The sequence below is a fragment of the Schistocerca piceifrons genome, chromosome 1 (assembly GCF_021461385.2).
Source record: "Schistocerca piceifrons isolate TAMUIC-IGC-003096 chromosome 1, iqSchPice1.1, whole genome shotgun sequence".
Lineage (NCBI taxonomy): Eukaryota > Metazoa > Arthropoda > Insecta > Orthoptera > Acrididae > Schistocerca > Schistocerca piceifrons.
Genome location: NC_060138.1, coordinates 285,372,802 through 285,395,870, shown reverse-complemented (window position 1 = coordinate 285,395,870; position 23,069 = coordinate 285,372,802). Strand labels below are relative to the sequence as shown.

Here is a 23,069-nt window from a genome sequence, read left to right as displayed (position 1 = left end):
TGAGATGCTAGATGTACTTCTCAAGACTCACTTCCCTCATTGCACCCTGGTAAATAACACAGGGCAAGATTCAGTTCCTGTAGGTATTGGTTTATAGATAACCAATGGGAGAATCAGGAATCTGCCAGAGAAAGTGTTGACTTCAAGAAAATCCATTGGGTAGTGGGAACATATCCGCCACTCAAGTCACCAGGCCCAGGCAGAATTTTTCTGGCTCTTCTGAAAAAGAAGAATCATCGAAAAACTGTTGGGGCCACTACAGTATCCCCTTCTTTCTGAAGACCTGGTCCCCACGTCTCTACACAGGATCAGGTAGTAACAGGCATAACAAATATGGCTAACAACATTCAATACTTACAAATAACTTCTACTTTGTAGTGCTAGGTGACTTAAACACCAAGATTAATATGCTGCAATTTCTTTAGAATACTTAGGTCCTAAGTTCCTCTTCCATAACTACAAAGTTATAATTCCATCAAACTACTGAATGGTTCATTAGCTCTCCTGAGTACGCATAACACCAAGTACAAATGTCTATCTCTCGCTAGCCACGACCCCAGGCAATTCCTCCACACTGGCTGATACATCAACTCAGCAGGCAATCACTGCTGTTATCCACTAATCACTGCTGTTATTGCTTCACTATGCTAGTCTTGTCCTCTTGGAATCCCTCCATGTGACATTTAACATCTCCCATATTTCTCTAGTGTGCTTATACCCTGATTCTTCATGTTTCTCAACAACTTACACACTAGAGAACATATTCCTCATACTACTTGCATTTCCAATTAACTTTTATTTCTAATTTGTCACTTATAAATTAACATAATACTGCTAACTTCTCCTTTCTTATTACAGTATCCATGATGATCTTTTACCAGTTTATGATATGAATCTACTAATTTCTTGTATACTAGGAAACACACTTCTTATTTTCACACATAATACAGAGTCACTCATTCAACACTTATTTTCTCCTACTATTATTCTCTGAGCACTAAGCTTGACTGGTTATCCAGTAGCATCAGGAGGTCAGGGAGGAGGGCAGCTTTCTGCCTAAGAGCTCCTGTGGCAGCACTAGACAGCAGCAACGTGAAACCAAAAAACACTATCATCTGATTTTGTCCCTCCTTCAATATTGCTGAATGTGTAGTAACATCTGTCCTACCAAAACATGCCCTTCTTGTTGTGTGGCTATGATTAGGTCTGATTTCAAGGTGTTATTGATGTAGGGCAAGTTCTATACTGGGAACATCCCTAGTGGCTTGTCTGGCCAGTACAGTTGAGGCTGTGTTATGTTTAGTTTGAAAGTTCCTGAAACTGTGGCTGTTTGATGGCAAGTTAGTCTCATTGCATCACACATTTTTCATTGATCAACATTCCACTATCACTAACTCCAACAATTTCACCCCTGTGAATCTACCCTACTCCTATCAGTTCATCACTACTACTACAGAGTTACATAACAAGTAAATCCAGTGCAGCCCTGCCAGCTGGAAATAATGTTTGTGATACAAAACACCCTTTCGACCCCCTTGACCATCTGCTTTCCCTAGGAGCAGTTCTACCTCACATGTACTTTTATTGGTAAGGGTTACCCTAGTTGGACAGACCATAATCATTTCCCTCTTGCAAACATGAAGTTTCACAGCTGTCATTACCGCCCAAGCATTCCAAATGCTATCTAATAGTGATTGCAATGTGGATGCTATGGAAACTCTTGTGCCTAACAAATCCATTTCGGTTCGCATGGTTCCTGAATCCCAATTCAAACTATTGTGTGATGCTTTTGCATATTCCATCAATTTCCATCATTCAACTCTCCCATCAATTTCTGTAACATGCATGTATTATCAAGTACTTCGTGCTCTAAACTTACTATCTGCATGGCAAGTCATTCAATAATTGACTTACTACTTCCTGCTACTTCCTTCACTTTTTATGTGGTGCCGTACAGTCCCCTGATGTCTTGCTCATTCACAGTTCTCAAAAACAACCTTCAGTATTCTTGCCATAACATCTAACCATCATTTCTAGATTTGTCATATAGTTCATGGCACTCCATCTATCAGTTCCTGTACTTACTCCCTCAATTGTTCATAAGACCCATATAGTTTACTGAATTCTGCCAACACTTCTCTGTGTATTCCATTGCTCTTTGCTTCTCGCCTTTGTCCAGAAAACACATCCTCCAGCCTTCTTACTTTGTTTCTCAGTTGTCATGCAGTAAAAATTAGTCTAAGTGCCCACTGATGGTTGTTAAGGTTGTTAATTACTACACCTTACTGTCCAGTAAATAGTATTCTGCCCTCCAGGCTATGACCCTGAAGTGACCACACCTACCCCCCCCCCCGCCCCCCCCCCCCCCCGGTAAAGAGGCAAGTACTGCCATCCCCTTCATTATTAACCCTGGTACACAGCAACCAGATGACAGGGACTACAGTCACCCTCCCTCCCCCTTAACAAAATGCCCATTGTCGTTGATTTATACTAGACACACATAAATGAAAAATGTGAACCCTAACCTAAACACTTCAATATTACTAAACACGAAACTTACTTGCTACATAACAACAAAACATTGCTGCTCATAACTCTTTACAAAACCTTAAATTCTCTACTCCTATGATCACATTATTAGAACTGAAAACACACTGAATATTCTTCACCATTTTCTTGACCTCCATTCATACGATAACTCCTGCATTGGATGTTCAATATCCCTGCATACACTCAATTGTTTCTTCTTCTTTATCTGCTTACCAAGGAGTGGTTGTAGGCATCCAACATGTACTATTGTTGTTTTAGTAGGCAAACTGTACCTTCACAGTAACTGGAGACATGGTCTCTGTCACCTAATATGGTTCTTGGTATCTTATGACAAACTTTTTCATCTTACCCTTCAGTGTGTATGAGCTACACAATGTTACCCACTGCCTACCCTATAATGAGATAACCTTCACCCATGTCCTACTGCTGCTTTCTGTTACTCCAAAGCCTTTTTATTTGCCCTCTGCACTTATCTCCACACATCTCTCAATGTTCTCATGAAATTATGCATTGATTCTTTGTCTCTACCGCTCTTTGTTTTAATTATATCAAATGGTAGAAGCATTTTCATCAGATATATCACTTCGTATGCAGATAGCTCTTTACTGGTGTGAACCTTTGAACTGTAAGCTGCTACTGCAAATGAAAGATACATGTCCCAGTCAGTATGGTGCAAGTCCATATAGTGACTCAACATCATCTCAGTACTATGCTGCCTGCTGATTAGGGATTTTGATTATTACCACATATATAGAAAAATGATACAATATTATTGTCAATACAAAACTGTTCCCTGCAGGAGTCCAGTTAAGTGGACACAACATGTTCATTCCAATCACTACGAATGGTTTCATAGCCTATGGTAATCTCTGCAATAACACTTGTTTACAACTTTTACCTGCTCTCTGCACACATTGCACTCAATTCCTCACACATTGGTCTCCATCTACCTTTCTTCTTCTACACAAATACCTCTCCGCTATCCTTAGATTGCCCTACAACCTCAATGTCTGTATAATACACGATTGTGAACTTCCTTTAATACTTTCCCTTTGAGTTCGGCCAGCACTACCATGTGTGACCCGCAACCTTGTTATCTTATACTCATGCTGAACTGTGGCTGTGTCCTAAATAAGGTGTGATCAAAAAGTAATGAGAATTTTTGTTTTTCTTAAAGAATCTTTTTTTTATTCATTTGCATCAACTTTGCCTCTTTAACGTAATCTTCCGCAGATATAATATACTTGTGCCAGCACTTTTTCCAATCTTGGGAGTACATCTGCAACTTGCTTATCATAATAGCACTCAGCTCCTTTAGTTATTTTGTTTTTATCTCATCAATGGTGGCAAGACGACATCCTTTCACAATTCTCTTCAGCCTCAGGAATAGAAGGAAGTCACAGGGGGGCACAACTGGTGAACACAATGGTTGAAGCAACAAAACGGTTTTGTTTTTCACCAAAAAAATCATGAACAAGCATTAAGGTGTGACCAGGAGCATTACTGTGATGCAATTTCTGTGTGTAGTTTTGCCACAATTCTGCTCGTTTTCTTCAGACTACTCCATGCAAATGGCACATAACTTACAGGTAATATTCCTCATTGACTGAATGACCATAAAGCAGGAACCCATGATGCACTATCCCATTGTAATCAAAGAAAACAGTGAGAAGAACCTTAACATGTGATCAAACTTGTCAAATTTTTTTCGATCTTTGCTTTTCAGGCAGTTTCAGTTTTGACAGCTGGGCCTTCCTTTTACACCATATCCACATACTCATGCTTCATCACCTGTTATAAATTTCTTTAGAAGTTCTAGGGCATTGTCGACTTCATTCAACAATTCCTCAGCAAAGTCTACATGGATTCGTTTTTTGTCAAAACTCAACAAACTTTGCTGCTACACATTTCAAACCCAAAACATCCAAAAACATTGCTCAGCATGAGCCCAAGGATCAACAACAATCTCTCTGCTGGTGTTTTGGCAATTTTTCAGAATCATTTTCTCTGCTTCTTCCACAGTACTGTCACTAATTGATGTGCTAGGGCATTCAGGGTGATTGTCATCTTCAATGTATTCTCAAGCCTCTTTGAAACATTTATACCACACATACTATTTGTACACTCTTCTCTTGCTTATACTAGATTCATCAAAAGCCACAGTCAACATTTTGAATGCACTGGTGTACTTTATTCCATTTTAAAATCGAAATTTAATGCAAATTCTTTGATCTATCTCTTTCAAGAGTAAAAATTCGCCAAGCACTTGAAAACATGAATAACCCTTTTGACTGCCAACAATAAATTAAATATCCAAAACAGATGAAAATGCAAACATAGACCCAGAACATGCATATCACCAAGATAAAAAAAAATTGAAAACTGAATGTATACAACCCATGAAATTAAAAAATTCCCATCACTTTTTGATCACACCTCGTATAGCTTGCAGTTAGTGACAGCATTTTGTGCTGCTTGCTATTCTGCAAGGCCAAGTCCCCATGTTTGCATTATAGTCACTTTCCTGTGCAACCCATCTGCATTCATATGTTTCTCACCTGGACTATGCACCACTTCATAATCAAACAGAATGCGATGCAATACCCACCTTGTTAACCTACTGGAGGGTCCTTCAAGCTTAAAAAACATTTGAGGGCTGCATGATCTGTAACTACTTTAAATTTTTTCCCATATATGTAATTCTTGAAGTATATATATCTGTATTTCAGACCAAGCAATTGTTTTTTCCGGAATAGCTCTTTTCTGCTTTGTTGAGTAGACCTAAAGTGCATGCTATTGGATGTTTCTTACCACTGATCTCTTGGCTCAATACACACCTAATTGGACGTGTCACCTGATAACATAAATTCTTTCTCAAAGTCTGGGACTACTAAAACAGGGCTTGATGTTAGTGCCCTCCTCAACAACAAAAAAGCAATTCAACACTTCTCTGACCAGTCAAATTTTACCCCTTTCCTTAACAACTGTGTCAGTGGTCACATTATCTACTTCTACATACTCCAAAAAGACACCATATGGTGCATGGCGTAGAGTATCCTGTACCACTACTAGTTGATTCCTTTCCTATTTCACTTGCAGATAGAGCAAGAAAAAAACGACTGTCTACCTGTTATATCTATGAAGTCCTTCTCAAATTTCCCACAAAATTTGCGAGTCCTAGAAATGAATGCAACTCTTTACACGACTTAAGAATTGAAAAGATGTGTACCAGTCTTGGGTCTGTCATGAATCCTTCCTTGCCGATTACATGCCTAAAAAAATTAAACTTCTCCAAGCTCAAAGACAAACATGCTGCCCACAATCTTTGAAAAATGTCTCTTAATTGTTGTCTATGTTCATCCATACATTCTGAAAACACAATTACACGATCCAGATAGGTCTTAATCCCCTCAGACCCCATCTAGTAAACACTGAAATGTAGCTGGAACATTCTTTAATCAAAATGGCATCCTTCTACACTGATAATGACCTCAGGGGATCAATAATGCTGTCTGTGTTTGGTTCTCCAGAGTTACATCTATCTGATGGTATTCGCTTCCCAAGTCCATAGTGGAAAAATATAAACACTGTCCAAAATTGTTCGGAACGGGGTATGCATCTGTCACCATTTTACTGTTAAGATTCCTATGTTCACAGCAAAACCTATATTGATCTATTGATTTCTTCAACACAACCACAACAGCAGCACCACATGCTAGACTAATGCTTTCTTCTATTATCCCATAGGCTGCATTGACTAACTCCTGGTCAATAAATTCTTCCATAATCAGCTGCAAATAATGGGACAACCAATATGATTTACGGTACACTGGTGCTTCATTTCCCATCAGTATTCAATGTCGCTTCATGGGTGTTGCCAGTAGCAATTCTTGATGTCCAAATTGCTATAATAATTCCCCTCATTAACTTTATCACCTCGGTGTTAAAATTATACAGATTCATGGGTACCATTCTCCCACCATCTCCCTCTTGTGTAATCATTCCCTTCATTAATTTTATTTCCTCGTTGTTAAAATTATTCAGATTCATTGGTACTAGTCTCCAGCCATCTCCCTCTTGTATGTGTACAATGCTCCTTCTAACAAGACACTGCAAAGTATTCAATACATCACTCACTTTCAGTGGTTGTACCACACACAACACATCAACTGGTAAGTCTGGCTCCACACTCACCCAAACTGACTTTCTGATGCCATCAGGCAGAATGTTATGCAAACAAGCTTTAGTGGTCTCATATGCAGTACAGACAGTGTGATCCTTAAAGACAGCTCAATTTTGGCATGGTGCTCATTCAAAAAGTGTAACCCTATGATCATCCAATAATCATCACTTGCATGATGCACCACTTCCACACATTGTTCAAATTGAACCACATAAACTCGAAAACTTAATTCGAACAATCCAATTGATCTCCCAGCAGAATCTTCTACCCCACACAACCTATAGCATGGTGGATTCAATTATTTTCACACCCACTATTACAGCACACTCCACTTCTGTACAGATACTCGCTGCATCTATTTTACAGGAACACCACTGAGTGGACTTCGGGTTTGCTTTGGTGTTTTTACGGGGTGTATATAACTCAGGACAACCTGGCAAATCTGGGAAAATCCCGGGAATTTTTTCATCTGGGAGGAAAAACAGGGAAAAACCCAGGAATGTTTTAGAACTCTGGAAATTTTTCATTGTTTTAGTTTTCAGTTAAATTTTTGTAGTTCTGACTGGTAAGAACTGACACTGTAACAAAGAATTTGACTTTAGTCCTCTACTGCAGAATAACACTGCAGCAATAAAACATAAACGAGGGAAAGAAAACAAAATAAACTTATTTTGCAAAGCAAATGCACCATTTCCAACAACAAACAAGTGCACACGCAAGCACCTCGTGGTGGTGGTGGTGGTGTGGTGGTGGTGTGTGTGTGTGTGTGTGGGGGGGGGGGGGGGGGTTGTTTTCTGAAGCGCCAGGAATTCTATGTCAGTGTTTAAAACCTTAACCATTGAAGGGGTTGATAAGTTTTATGGTTCCAAGAGAAAGTATTCTGTCACTTAACATGGAAAATGTGTATTTTTGACCGGGACATCCAGGAAAAATATGGGATTTTTTTTCCTTGTGCACGTGTACACCCTGTTTTAACACTTTTGTATTACCTCCTTGTTTGTCCTTATTGGTGTTTCCATTACTTTGCTGCTGATAACCACCCTTCCTATCCCACTGAGGCTACCAACACTGCCTCTGAATGTGTCCTGTTTGATACCAATTATAATATTTCACATTATTGGAGAATATCCCATGTTTATTATGTACACTAGCTGCTATGTCAGTTTTCTAGAATTCAGTTGCTAATCTAACAGCAGAATTTAGGATCTTCTGGGGTACCTGTCCACACTCATTATGATATGTCGTATGACAGGTCCCTCAGGAATGCATCACATGCTCTATCTAGGCTTCCTGTAATATTACATTATTCATTTTTCATTCTCCCCTAATTCATATGTCTAACCACTTCAGGTAAAGGCAGCCGCACAGATGCTAACTATTCATCCCTATCTAGAACTTGTCCTCTAATTCCAACTTCTCAGCCACTAAAAACTCTATTTTATCTAGTAATACTTGTACTGCCTCGGGTTTGAACATGCCGTGTGTCTCTGGCTCTACCACTGTGAAGTCTGTAACTATTATTCACAACAAAATAGACACTTTCCACGTCCACAGCTACTCACACACTAAGAATTATAGACCATTTATGCTTTGTCATCAAACACCTAGATTCTGTACACTTCTGGTTGCATGTCCATAATGGCGGCACATCCAACACACTACTGACACAGATTCCACACACAGCAAAACACGATACATCAGCTGCACAACGTAACTCTGAAATTACACTGTACTTCTCTTTTAGACCGCATCTCTTCCACATCAGCAAGCAGAACAACAGTTTTCTCAGTCACCTCACTGTGATGGTACTGTTTGCTGCAGTTGTGATGCTTTCCTGTGTGAATGTCAGATCATCTGATAACCACTGGAGATGAAATTAGCACTTCTGGCACCTAATGAAGTACACCAGGGTAGTTGGTCTGTGACAGCGACATGCACCCATGATTGCTGACACCTATGTTCAGCTTAGCAACATGTGAGCCATTATGGCAGATCATGCAGTAAACTGGCAGCATCAGTTGTGCTGCAGTTGGACAGAATGCTGGCAGGGAAAGCCATCTTCATGGAGAGATGATATGAGGCACCACAGTGCCCACACCAATGAAGACAGGTGGGTGGTGGCAGCATGTAGGGTTGGCCCACTGACCACTGGATGTTGCTCCTGCAGTGGGCCAGGAAGAGGTGCCACTCAGTGGTACAGTACTAAGTCTCAGGAGAGTAATCAGTATAAGAGATGACAAAGGCCCAAAATAATGGCAGCTGCTGGCTGAGCCTCATCTGTCTGTCATCCAGTGTAACCTCCTCATCCCTACAGGCACTGTTGGTCTGTTCATACCTTACCTGAAATTGGTGTGTTTATATACAAGTCAACAGCTCAGTTCTCATGATTTTTTACTGCTTTAGGCCACAGAAGGGACAATTATTGCATGGGCTCAAGGTGTAACAATTGCCTGGCTTGGCCTGCCGAGGCAGTGCCTTTCCACTATGACCCCAGGAATTCAGTGCCAAGCCTGTCCCATCTCTGAATGAATAAAGAGCTTTGTTGCTGAAAGTAGTATGCTGAAATATTGTGCCTGCCTGTTGACAAGGCCATTAGAGAGGAGCACAAGGTTGGATTCGCCTTAAGCGATTCAGGGTAATCATGGAAAATCTAAATCAGAATGGCTGAACATTGGTTCAAACCGTCATTCTCCTGAATTCAAGTCCAATGTGCTAGTCACTGCACTACCCTGCTCAGTCTGTGCCCATCAGCTACCTCTAACATCTGCAATGCTTTGCTGCTAGACTTCCACAGAATCACCAAACCATTGGGGCCTCTACAATGCGTTTGGTTTAGGAGGCAACAATCAGAATATTGGACGAAGATCCAAATCCAAAAACAAGGCAAGCTAATGGTGCCAAAACTGTGTTTTAAAAGAAGTTCAGTCCTGAGCTTGAACAGGAGAAAGATTAAAATTATGGTAGGTTTAATGACTGGCCACATAAACTTCAGGAAACACCTGCACATGATGGGTATAGAGAAGTAAGTGTAGACTACGTGGTGAGCAGGCCCAAACCACATAACATTTAATCTTCCAATTCAAAGCACTGGAGACCAAAAGATACGGAATATTTGGGTCATCAAGCCCTGATGAAATTGTGCCTAATAAAGAACTAGTAAAGGTTTCCTACTGCTCTTTAAGAGTATTGGCTGGTTTTACTAGAATGACAGGAATAGTAACGCACAAAAACTCAATCCTGGTGCAGGCAACTATGAGCTAAGTCCACAATTGTTCCCACCCCCCACCCCCAAGTAAATCATTCAATTCATAAGGCTTATTCTATCATTCCCTACTTGCCTTGAATTTCAGCACACATGCACTCAAAGGTATGGAAGTGGTGCAAATTTTTTTTTTATCAGTTTGTGTTGGCAATATAGGGATAATACTTTATAGCAAGAACTCCGCAAGCAACAGTATGTTGAACCAATTTTATTAACACACTACTGGTTTTGTGGCTTACAGCCACATCATCAGGTGTATATCTAAACAACAAGAAATAAAACTGGTTCTAGATATAGCTGTTTTCAGAGTTCTTTATACAAAAGGTACTACCCCAGTTGCTGATGTCCCAACCATAGAGTCACTTGTAATGGGGAAACAACAGGTGGCAACGAGGGAAATTTTAAATACTATTAATTCAATAATTACAATGTATTTTCCTATAAACTGGAGCCTACTTTGTGTGGAAAAAGCAGTACACTGTAACAACCAACAGTGGCTGTAAAACCAATAACAAGTATCATGAGCTAGAAGGTGAAATGAATATTTTTAAAATTATAGTGTGAACCTATAAATGAGTGATAACACTGGAAGACAATGTTTACTATTACTCAGGCAAATAAGTTCAGTAATTTTCAGATTCTATTTTTACTAGTCTTGGAGAGAAAGAAGGGTATGGTTTGTAAATTGAAATATTTTTGCTTGTTTAGATCCACTGATACCTTATAGCATGATGTTATGTCTACATACATTATTTAGAAGAAAATCTTCATTTCATAATTGTATGTAACATGAATAATACGTGCCTTCTTCCATGATTATTTGGTGGACACATTTTCAACAAACAACTCATTTTACGAGCAACTTTATAAAAAATGAAACATAGTAACACATCATTTACCAAGATAGAATATCAAACCTGCAATTTCTTTATTTCTTCGAGCCTCATTAATTCTCCTCTTGAGGTAGCCATTTGCGAATCCAATAGACCTGCTAATTTCTTGGGTGAGCCACAGCTGAACTCGCTCATCATTAAACTTGGAGGAGTGGAATCGGCTCTGAAATCAGTTCAGCTGTTTAGTATACTACCAGAAACTGAAGAACCCATAGGGTTATACTACTACATTTTCACAGCAAAAAATAAAAATATGAAAGTGAAAATAAAGAATAAAAAACTGACTTGCAAAGAACACAATTGTATGAATAAGACATATGCTTCTAATGCAATGAGAATTCAAGAATAAAGAACAACTCAGTTACAGATTATAGGTGACGAGTGTGATCCACAGAGTATGGGAAAAATGTGACAAGGCAGGTAGTTGGGTGAATATACACTCCGTATTATTCTGAATCATTTGTAGTTTTTATCATATTTACAAGTGTTTCTCTTCCCACTGTTTGTATCTCTTAGAAATACTGCTACACATGACTCAGATGTATACCTACCATGCAACAGCAAAATACATTATACCAGAACCACAAGCTCATGTTTAGTGTGCACTCTAAGCTAGCAACTAAAACATAAAGAGAATGGTCTTGAGCTTCTCTGGAAGCATGTAGATGACAGGATATGGTTTAGGTAGAACCTACGACTGGGTTCAAGGGACACAAGTATCAAAGATCTGGCCCAGGCACTCTTCTTTTCTCCTGTTGTCTTCCTCTCTCTTCACATGCATTCTGGTTGAATTTCTATTTATTTTTTCAAGTGTCTTTGCCTGATGTAGAAAGAATTTTCTTGAAAAACTAGCATTTCCTATCATATATGCATTGCATTGAACAATGAGTTTTTGAGCTACTCTATTTCATTTAATCTTTATATAAAAACATAGCTGTAAGGCAGATGAATTTTATAGAATAAAGAAAAATGATTGATATCCAGTGAAATACATGCAAAAACGCACTTGTCACAATGTTCTGAAATGTTGCCAGAGATATACACTACAGTGTCTGAATAATAAGAAATAGTAAAAAGTCATTGACTTCAGGCAGCTTGCACACCACAATGCTTCTTCATCCATAGTTTTATTGGAGGTTACCTTCCACCTCTCTCAGATCTGACCCACCCAAACAGTTTAACATGCAATTTGAACTATGGTGTAACTAGGTATTTCAAATCAACTTGAAGTATTAGCAGACATGAAAACCATTTCTAGTTCCAGAAATGTATAAGGCTATTCATAAAACGTATCCTGTACCTTCTGAGAACTAATTAATACTGAACCAATTGAATGACTATATCACACAGCAGGAATAATTAAACAATATGCTGCTGTTCTAATTTGTATGACAGAAATGATTATCAACATAATTAGAGAATAGTTCAAAGAAACAGTTGTAAGGATAAAAACTCTCTCTTACATATGTTGATTTTATATTCATGTTGTGTAGCTTCAAATAAATAAACAAGCAGACTGAGCTGAGAATTAGAGTATTTTTTGTCAAGGAGACAATTACCTTTATTTCATTTTTAGAATGATTTTGTCAGGAGTCAGCCAATGTTTGCTCCACTGAAAATGCAAGATAGTCAAAGACCCTAGCACGTGGCGAATTTTAGTGAAGAATACTGCCACACGAACAAAGTCTATGCTACAAAAACTGTCAAAAATAATGTTGTATTGGAATTCCTGTCCTTTTAACAACATGAATACCATGCAGCCAGAAGATTCAATCAGTCAATTAGTGCTAATAAGACAGTGAAGAATATCAAGAACAAATACGGACTAATTACTATAAAAAAAAAAAAAAAAAAAAAAAAAAAAAAAAAAAAAAAAAAAAAAAAAAAAAATGCTGGCCAGTTTTAATGTTGTAACAAGGCTTTATCAACTGAATAACTGAAGAAATACAGCAGCAAATAAACATCAAACATTCATACGGAGGAAATGAGAATTATATAGATGGGTCACAAATACAGTGTCCAAATATAAATATTTCGACACTACCAAATATTTTTGACAGTACATGAGCAATTTGTTGTGATACAATGAAGAGTTTAACAACTGACAACAATTTCCACACTTTGCAATTGCAGCAGCAACAGCAGCCGACAAATTCAACAAGACAAAAATGCGTCTGACGAGTGTAAAGTGCAGTGATTTTTTTGCAGTAATTGTTTTGACTGAAAAGGTGTTTGTGTAAAATACGACATAGAAATTTTTGAACAGGAATTTAAGAACTATAGTCTGAACATTAGGTGAAGTGTAGTCGCAACCAACATATATACTCATTTCTGGATTCTAGACATATAGCTATAAACAAATAACTTGACACAGCTTTAATAGATAACAATCTCACCATGGAAGGGTTTATGCAATTATTATTAGAGCAATTTGCCTTAATGAATAACAGATTTACAGAAACAGACAATAATTCACAAAAACTGAGAACAGAGTAAATAGCATTGATAAGAAACTATGCTTCTCAACTTAATGGCAGAATGGGCAGGTTGGAAAAATGATTAGACTTAGGATTCAATCAAGTTGCTGAACTGGAGAACAGCTGGGTATCGTGGAGGACAAAGTAGAGGCCAAACTGGAACATGTAAATAAACTAAAATCTTACCTAGGTAGTTTAATACAAAGAATTCAAATTTTAGAGGGAGATTTACTGCACACTAAAGACATCTTACAGAAGACTACAAACAAGAATATTAATGTAATACGGTATCATCTATCATTAAGGAAACAGAACCAACATTACAAAAGCTAGAAGTTGAACAAAAAAACAACCAGACTTAAGGACACAAACAGTAAACCTATGGAACCTTTTTTTTTTTTTTTTGAATAAATAATAAATCCATACCTTCCATAACCACAGTCATAGGTGATAGACTGTCAACAGTTAACAATAATGACCAATTCTTAGTTACTACTAACAATGTACTACAGATTAATTATAAAGGACAAGAACTAACAAGAGAGGTTGTAGATCTGATAATGATGGGTAAGTTAGTAAGTAACAGTTGTGATGATTTCAGTACTTTATTAAGTAAAGGAATAAATCACAAGTTTCTGAAATTCACGCCATCAGGAAAGATACACCCCATTTTATTTTTGAAATCATTTAAAGGTATGTTACCAAAAAACCAGAAACATGGACAGATTATAATCAAATAAGATTTGTCATAGGCCATATGATGGATGTTGGTCCGCAATGGGGAACGCTACTATTGGAAAACTTTAGAACTTACCAAGATTTGAAATTGCCTTCAAATCAAAGTACTGGAGACATCGGGAATGAAAAAGTTATGGCTGTGAACTGTTGTGTTTAAAACCATACAATAATAACTCTTGGAAAGTATACAGGAATTTTCCTGAGTGGCACATTAATAAGGCTAAGTACTTAGATGATCATACATGAGAGAAAATTTTGTTAAATGTAGTTTTCAGCCTCCTCCGACGGAGAGTAAGAGACAAACTTTTGGACAAAGATTTGAGTAATGTTAATAATTTACTAGAATATTTAGAACAGAGAGACACCATTGAGAGACAATCAGAGAGATGGCAATCAAATAACAACAGCAACAACACTCACCAACACAACGTGACAAATGGGTGTTACAATAGAGGACAATGGGGGACAAGAGAAAATAATGTGAGTATTCTGTACAGAAGGTCCAGTTGTCAAGATGATAACAGAACAGGATATAGGCAAGGATATGGTAACAATGATACAGAACACCAAGGTACAATATTTAACAATAATATTGCTAGTTTAATAAGATATTACACTGAAAATACATTAACAGATGACTTCTTAGAAAAAAGAATACAACCTGTTAAGTAACTTAATGGAATAGTCAGGCATACACCAATAAGAATACCTCATGATTCTGGTAGCGATATTAGTGCAGTAGACTATGGGTCTTTCAAACAACGCTATATGTTACATGTGTTTCCAAGAGTGCTTGTAACAGGAGTTAAAATCACAGGGATAACATTAATCATAAGCAAACCAATTCATGAAGAATTCTTGATTACATTTGGATTGAGTGGATATACACAAGTACCCAACATTTCTAGGTGCAGGATTAAACATACCAACTGTTCTCAGAATAGACTAGCTTGCACAAGGTTACATTAGATTTTTCAAATGAGCTCAGTATGATTTCCTTATGGACAAGACAGAAACACATTCACATTAAAATATGATCCAGTGACTATTCGAGAGGTGAATCTTACATCAGTAGCAGGAGCTAACCTAGTCACTGATGATGACAAAAAAGTACATGATAACAACCTACTGGTAAATCAAGAGGATACAGTTAACAAGATGAGTAGATCAGAAAATCTCAAAACAAACAAGAAAAAGAAGATGGCATCTTTATTAAGTAGTCACATACATGTTTTCTTTGAGCCCACGACTTATAAAACACTTTGTTTCTACTCTAAAGATTAAGCCACACAATCCATTCTATACAAGACCATATTCCATACATGTTCCTATGAAAATGCAAGTACAAAAGGAAAGTGACAGGATGATTAATCATTGAATCTTCTGAAAGTTGCTGTAACAACCCCTTAGTTGTAGTCAAAGAACCGATAGAATTGTGAGACAAGTATTAGATGCAAGATGTGCTAATAAAATAATTGAACCTGAAAGAGAGAAACCACCTACAATAGAAGAAATGTTAACCACATTTACAGGGGCAAGATACATCAGCACAATGGATATCAGTGATGGATATTTGCAAATACAACTTCATAAAGACTAGAAAGTAAACAGTTTTTCTATTTTAAGGACGATCATACCAATATCAGGTTTTACCTTTTGGACTAAACGTTCCAGTTTTCGTGTTCACAAAACCCTAGGCAAAGCCAATGACTTAAGAGATAAGATTTTAATTTACATTGATGGCATTGTAGTTATATCTACTAAATGGAACAAACACTTACAAATGCTACACGAATTTCTAAATAGACTGATATCACAAGGAATTACAATTAAACTATGAAAATTACAATTTGTTAGGAATGAGATGAAGTTTTTGGAACACACAGTGAGTATGAAAGGAATAAAACTGGGTCCACATAGACTAGATGCTACTGAACTCTGTCCAGAACCTTCAAACAGAAGGCAACTTAAGTCTAATTTAGGAATGGTAGAAATTTATAGAAAAATTTTTCCACATGCAGTACTGAATGCACCACACTTATTAAAATTATTAATAGCAAACACATCCTGGAGTTGGGATGAACATTGTACAGAGCAGTTTAACACTATAAGGAAAACTTAATAAATTCACCTATACTACTTCACTCACACTTCACATTACCATTCCAACTATCAGCAGATGCATCCAACTATGGTCTGGGATGCTGCATATTTCAGGAACACATGCAGTACACAGTAGAGCACAGGAAAATAAGTAATTATACTATCAATGAAAAAAGACATTACCTGTAGCGTGGGTTTTCACAAGTTTAAATACTCATTGACAGGCAATGAAACAGTAATTCATGAAGACCATAATGCAATAATCTTCCTAATAAACTGCAGACTTTTACACAGTAAACTAACTAGATGGTCTCTGTTTTTGAAGGAATTTAAATTTTCCGTTAGGCACAAGAAAGTAAAAGACAACTTTGTACTAGGTGCCTTATCAAGACCATCTGTTGACTTACAATCAAACCAGGATGTAAAGGGCAGAGGAACATTTGCTACATATTTCTTGAAAATTGATAAATATGAAAAAGATATTCCAACACTCAGTCATATGTTAACAACTCTACAGCAGCAAAATAGTAGTTTAAATAGACACATTAAAGGCGTACAACAAAGCAACTCAGATCAGGATGAAAATTAGAAGATACGTGAAGGAATTTTGTTTCATAAGAACAACAAAACAGATAAATGGTTACTATGCACCACCAAAGATAGCACTGAATTACTTACTTGGCACGTACACTTAGGTTATGCATACTTTGGACTACAGAAAAGTATCATGGACATGAAAAAGTATTGATACTTTAAAAACATGAATCGGCAGGTGAAGAAAATATTATGCTCCTGTGAGATATGCCAAAAAGTAAAAATAAATACTTCTGAAGTACATGCATTGCTCTATCCCTTTGTTCCAGAAGAAATTAGGGAGTTAGTGGCACTGGATTTCTCTGTCCCAATGCATAAAGGCTGGGGAGGAATGAGATACATCCTGGTCATTTTAGAATGTTGGTCAAAGTTGTACTCTCTAAGAAAAGCTACAAACAATAGCATAGTAAGTAAATTGTGAGGTCACTATTTTAAACAAGTTGGTAAAAACTAAGAAACTGTTAGTGGACAATGGGAACCAGTTTACATCCAAGAACCTCAAAGAGTTTTTGGTCAGGCAGAATGTAAACCATATTTTGATCTTGCACTACCATCCACAAAGTAATCTGTCAGAAAGGATTACACGTGAACTGGGGCATTTTTTCTGAACTTACTGTGTGACTAAAGTGTACAAAATTAGTAATTGAATTGGGATTAGTGTTGAATGAATTGCCACACTTGGTCACTAAGGTTTCATCAACAGAGTTAATAGGACAAGAAGTAGAAGGGGAAGATTTCCTGGAATGACATGTGGCCAGAAGAAAACTCTGTCCTCCAGTCAATGTCAACAAAGAATATTAAAGTAGGGATGACTAAAGAAGCTGAAAAGGATACGGGAAAAAGGCACCCCTATATTATACAGAGTGGGAGGTGTAGTCTTGGTCAGAAGTCGCAAGAGAAGTGACAAGTGTGGAAGGACAACGAGCAAGTTTTACCCACTGTAGGAAGGGCCATTCATGATAACCAGGATACCACATGCAATGGCAGTAATATTAACTGACCCAACAATCAAACAACCAGCAAAAAAAAGAGCATGTATAATACCCAGGATTTATGACCAAACAGAGATTAACTGACCATCCTCTTTTTTTCAAAATTGTCAGGTGTAACAAGCTTATCAGGCAGTTTGCAACAAATTAAATAATTTGGAAATAGCAGGGTTGATATAATGATGGTAACCCATTGTTTATAACAGTGGGGTAGAGGTAAGGCTAATATATGATGACACTACTATGGTATTAATAAAATGATGTATGTTGTTTTATGTGCCCTCCCTGAGAGGCAGCAAGAGAAAGGTGATTACATTATGAGTGAAGATGTTGAGAATGTTAGAACTGAACTACTCTAAAAATGAGGTATTAAATTGGACAGCAAACCCACGAAGAAAAACAAAAAAAAAAAATTTTTTTCTTCCCTATAAGGGTTCCAATACTAATAAAGGTATTTGATATTGCTGCATGTGTAGAGTTAGTTAAGTAGCAGACCCTAGATAAGGAGTCTGTTCTCGATTATGAGGTTGTCATGTATGCTTTAGGATGTACATTATAATGAAAGAGATGTAAAATGTCTACACTAGTATTAACTATGATAGCATTAGGATTGAGTAGTAATTAAACCTTTCCTCAGTTCCTCCACATATAACCATGTTACAAGTCAATAAATATTATTTCTGACTTAGAGAAGTTTTATCAGGAATGGGTTATGACAAATTAACATTCACGCAACATAAATCATTTATGAAATTTCATTTCCTGTTGTATAAGACATTTATTTTGGTTTTGGGCGCGATAATAGTGAATTTTATAATGGCAACTACACTTCATAATGTCACCACAAAAAGCATTATGCAAGTCTTTGCATGCAAATGCAAACTGAGATCCTTGTGTTCTAATATTTGTTTAATGTATTTACTATGTAACTGAACTATTTAAAGTGATACATTGACTGATCAACTAAGGTTGTAAAGGTACAAATGTTTCGGACTACGACTGCAGCAGTTTGTTACTCCTGAAAGGCGTAAAAATGTGAAATAAATAAATAAAAGGTCAACTTACTGTCTTCAGAGACAAACTGAAAACTTAAATGATGAGTCCAGGGTGTTCATAAATCGAAAAACTAAACGAACGCATTTCAAGTTTACAAAAAGTTGTAGATGTTCTAAGACGTGAGATTTCGCATATAACTAATGAAAACTGTGAGCTGAAGAAGTTGCGCCATATTCTAAATGATAAAACAATAAAGCCACAAAACGGGAACCTGGTGAGTTATGAGAAGCAGAAAGGAAGCGATAGACAGGCATCAAAGGCAGCAAATGAAATTATAATTACAGATAAAAACAGGTACAGTGTTCTGTCGAATAGTAGTCATGCCTGCAATAAGGATATGCAAAACGCTAGTGAAGTGATGCAAGACAATGAAACAATGTCAGAGTGGATAAAAGTGTCGCTAAAAGGTAATCCCTTGTCCACTAAAAGAATAACAAACTCCGTAAAATCTGTCACATTTTGCGATAAAAACAAATACGATGTTTTGCAACAAAGTGAAAATACAAATAAACAAAAACCGACGTGTGTGACAAAGAAGAAAGAATCAAAAGTCGACGTCTTTGGAGACAGTCACGCCAAAGGAATTTCTCAAGAACTGCAAGTAAATAGTAAATCAACGACAGTCACAGGCATGGTTAAACCAGGTGCTGGTTTCAAAGAAGTGACGGAAAACATTGTAAAATATAACTATGACAAGCAGGACAGTGTTGTAATCTGCACAGGAGCTAAAGACATTTACGAAAACAATGCTATGAAAATGTATAAACAACTCTTGAGTCTTTTGCTAGTACTGTCAAATACAAACATTTTACTGGTGAAATTTACCCACAGGCATGATTTACCTGAATGGTCATGTGTGAATAAGGAAATTCACAAAATTAATGCGAAACTTAAAAGTAGTTGTAGGCTATTCAGCAATGTGAAATTAATTGACTCAAGCACACATGACAGAGAATGTTTTACGAAACATGGGCTTCACCTTAACAGAAATGGAAAGGCCAGGTTAGGAAACTTAATAAGGGAAGCAATTAAATACAATTATGAAGTGACAGCCACTGAACTGGGATGGTATAAATCTCCAATAGCAGAAACACCAGCAAAAACGGGAGCAGCACGCAAATGGACCATCCAAAAAACAGTAGCAACAGAAGAACCTACTACTGAACCAACATTAGCAGCAGCAGAACTAACAACAGAAGCAATAGTTACAGCATAAAAAACCAACCAACCAGAATCATTAGCAGTCACAGCAATTTCAGCAGCAGTAGTTCCAACATCAATAACCAAGCAACCAGAATCACTGGCATTCACTGCAACAGCACACAGCAGCAGCAGTGGTAATAGGAGCAGTCATCACACCAGAAGGAGGCAGCCACCCTTGAGAAGCCAGGATTTTTGCTGGGGCAAAGCAGTGAACAACAGCACACAACAGGGAAAGAGATAAATGCTTGCAAGCAGAGGAATCTACAACAAGGATTTTTGGTACCCGGCCTCAGTTACAAGACTAACATAAGGCAGATACCTTCAGATACACCAACTTCCAAGTCTAACTGGCAACAGACTCACCTCCACTGTCATCAACAGAAGAATAACCATGCCACCAGCTCATCTAAACGATTTTTTAGCATCAGGTCTAAAGGGAAAGGCGCCACCAAGATAAGTGAAAACAAATGCCTAACAGTGTTTCACCAAAACATTCAAGCCATAAAGAACAAAGCACAACAGCTAGAAGTAGAATTGGAAAATTTTGATAGCCAAATTTTGTGTATCACTGAACACTGGTGCAAAGGGAAGGAAATTGAACACATTGCATTAGCCTCATTTGACCTTGCATGTTACTATAGCAGAATCTCAATGAATGGTGGAGGTTCATGTATCTATGTAAAAAAAGGTATGTCATTTAAAGTTAGATATGATCTTTTAGATTTAGGTGAGGACAAACATTTCGAACTTCCCGCTGTTGAAATAATAGGACCTGGCATAGCAAAAAAATTAGTCATATTTTGTGTGTACCGCTCTCCCAGTGGAGACATTGATATATTCTTCTCATAACTGAATCAAAGCTTAGACAAGGTTTCTGGACCAAAAGCAAATGTAATTATCTGTGGTGACTTAAACATTAATATGATAAAGCCTGATAAGGCTAGCTACATATATGAGAATATTCTAAGCTGTTATGGAATATCCTCCCTTGTTAATTGTCCAACTAGAATAACGAAAGAATCCTCCTCATCCATAGATCATGTAGCTACAGATATTGATAGTAAAAAATGTCATATTGTTGTCCAAAACCTGGGCCTATCAGACCACCTCTGCCAGATCTTAAAAACTAACATTCATGTAGAAACTCCTCCTAAACTTTGTACATACAAAAGAATGTTTTCCAAATCAGCCCTGTATCAGTTTAAATCCCAGCTAGAATATGAAGATTGGAGGGAAGTCTATGCAGAAACCAATGCAAATCAGAAATTTATCAAGTTCATGTCAATTTTTAAACTCAGATTTGAAGAGATGTTTCCCAAAACTCTTTATCAAATTAAAACTACAAAGAGAAATCAATGGGTGACTATAGGTATCAAAAAATCCTCAGAAACTCTTAGATATCTCAACTCCATAAAAAATAATCAATCTAACCCAGAAGTTCTGCAATTCTACAAAAAGTACAGGAAAATATACAGAAAGGTGTTGCTAGCCGCAAAAAAACTTTCAAACAACAAAATATTACTTGAAGCTGAAAACAGGAGCAAAGCAGCCAGGAACATCGTCAAACAGGAAACATCTAACTCTGTTAAAAAGGACCTCAATTCACATATTAAAAGCAAAGATGTACCAGTAGGTAACTCTAAAAATTTAGCTGATTTTGTAAACTCATATTTCAGTAGTATTGCAAAAAAACTACAGCAGAAATTTCCAGATACGTATGATTTACCTACTCAGAACCAGCCAACAAACTCAATGGTGCTCTTGCCAACTACAGAAAGGGAAGTGGCACTAGTAGTACACCAACTAAAAAATAAAACTTCAGTAGGACTTGATGAAATCCCAGTCTGCGTAATTAAAGATTGTATAGACTCCATAAAGGGCCCATTAACAGACATAATTAATGAATCTTTCGAATCTGGATACTTTCCGGAGTACCTAAAACAAGCAGAAGTTATACCTATCCTTAAAAATGGAGATGTGGAAAATGTAGAGAACTACAGGCCGATCTCTATACTGTCTATCATTTCTAAAATAATAGAAATACTAGTCAAAAAGAGACTGTTAAATTACCTGAATAAATATAATCTTCTTTCCAATGACCAATTTGGTTTTAGGCCCAGAAAAGGCACACAATCTGCTATAGCACAGTTCACTAAAGTAATTTTAGAAGCACTGGACAAAGGTGAAAATGTAAGTGGTATCTTTTTAGACTTGTCCAAGACCTTTGATACAGTTGACCACAAAATCTTACTTCATAAATTAGGGCAAATAGGAATAAGAGGTGTGACAAAGAAGTGGTTCAAATCATACTTGGAAAACAGAGTTCAACGAGTTGAGATATCACAAGTTTCGAACAATTCCCTTATAAAACACCTGTCTGACCCAGAAAATGTGAATATAGGCGTCCCACAGGGAAGTGTATTAGGCCCAATATTGTTTCTTATATACACTCCTGGAAATTGAAATAAGAACACCGTGAATTCATTGTCCCAGGAAGGGGAAACTTTATTGACACATTCCTGGGGTCAGATACATCACATGATCACACTGACAGAACCACAGGCACATAGACACAGGCAACAGAGCATGCACAATGTCGGCACTAGTACAGTGTATATCCACCTTTCGCAGCAATGCAGGCTGCTATTCTCCCATGGAGACGATCGTAGAGATGCTGGATGTAGTCCTGTGGAATGGCTTGCCATGCCATTTCCACCTGGCGCCTCAGTTGGACCAGTGTTCGTGCTGGACGTGCAGACCGCGTGAGACGACGCTTCATCCAGTCCCAAACATGCTCAATGGGGGACAGATTCGGAGATCTTTCTGGCCAGGGTAGTTGACTTACACCTTCTAGAGCACGTTGGGTGGCACGGGATACATGCGGACGTGCATTGTCCTGTTGGAACAGCAAGTTCCCTTGCCGGTCTAGGAATGGTAGAACGATGGGTTCGATGACGGTTTGGATGTACTGTGCACTATTCAGTGTCCCCTCGACGATCACCAGTGGTGTACGGCCAGTGT

The 23,069-nt window shown here is 37.5% G+C and overlaps 1 protein-coding gene across 1 annotated transcript in view; it reads right to left on the bottom strand.

Annotated features, from left to right (window-relative positions):
• Positions 1–23,069, bottom strand: part of LOC124712298 (MAP7 domain-containing protein 1-like) — a 263,516-nt gene that overhangs the window by 46,504 nt on the left and 193,943 nt on the right. Inside the window, exon 9 of the mRNA XM_047242625.1 lies at positions 10,913–11,051. Coding sequence (XP_047098581.1) covers positions 10,913–11,051 — 139 coding nt within the window. The remainder of the gene's footprint in view (positions 1–10,912; positions 11,052–23,069) is intronic.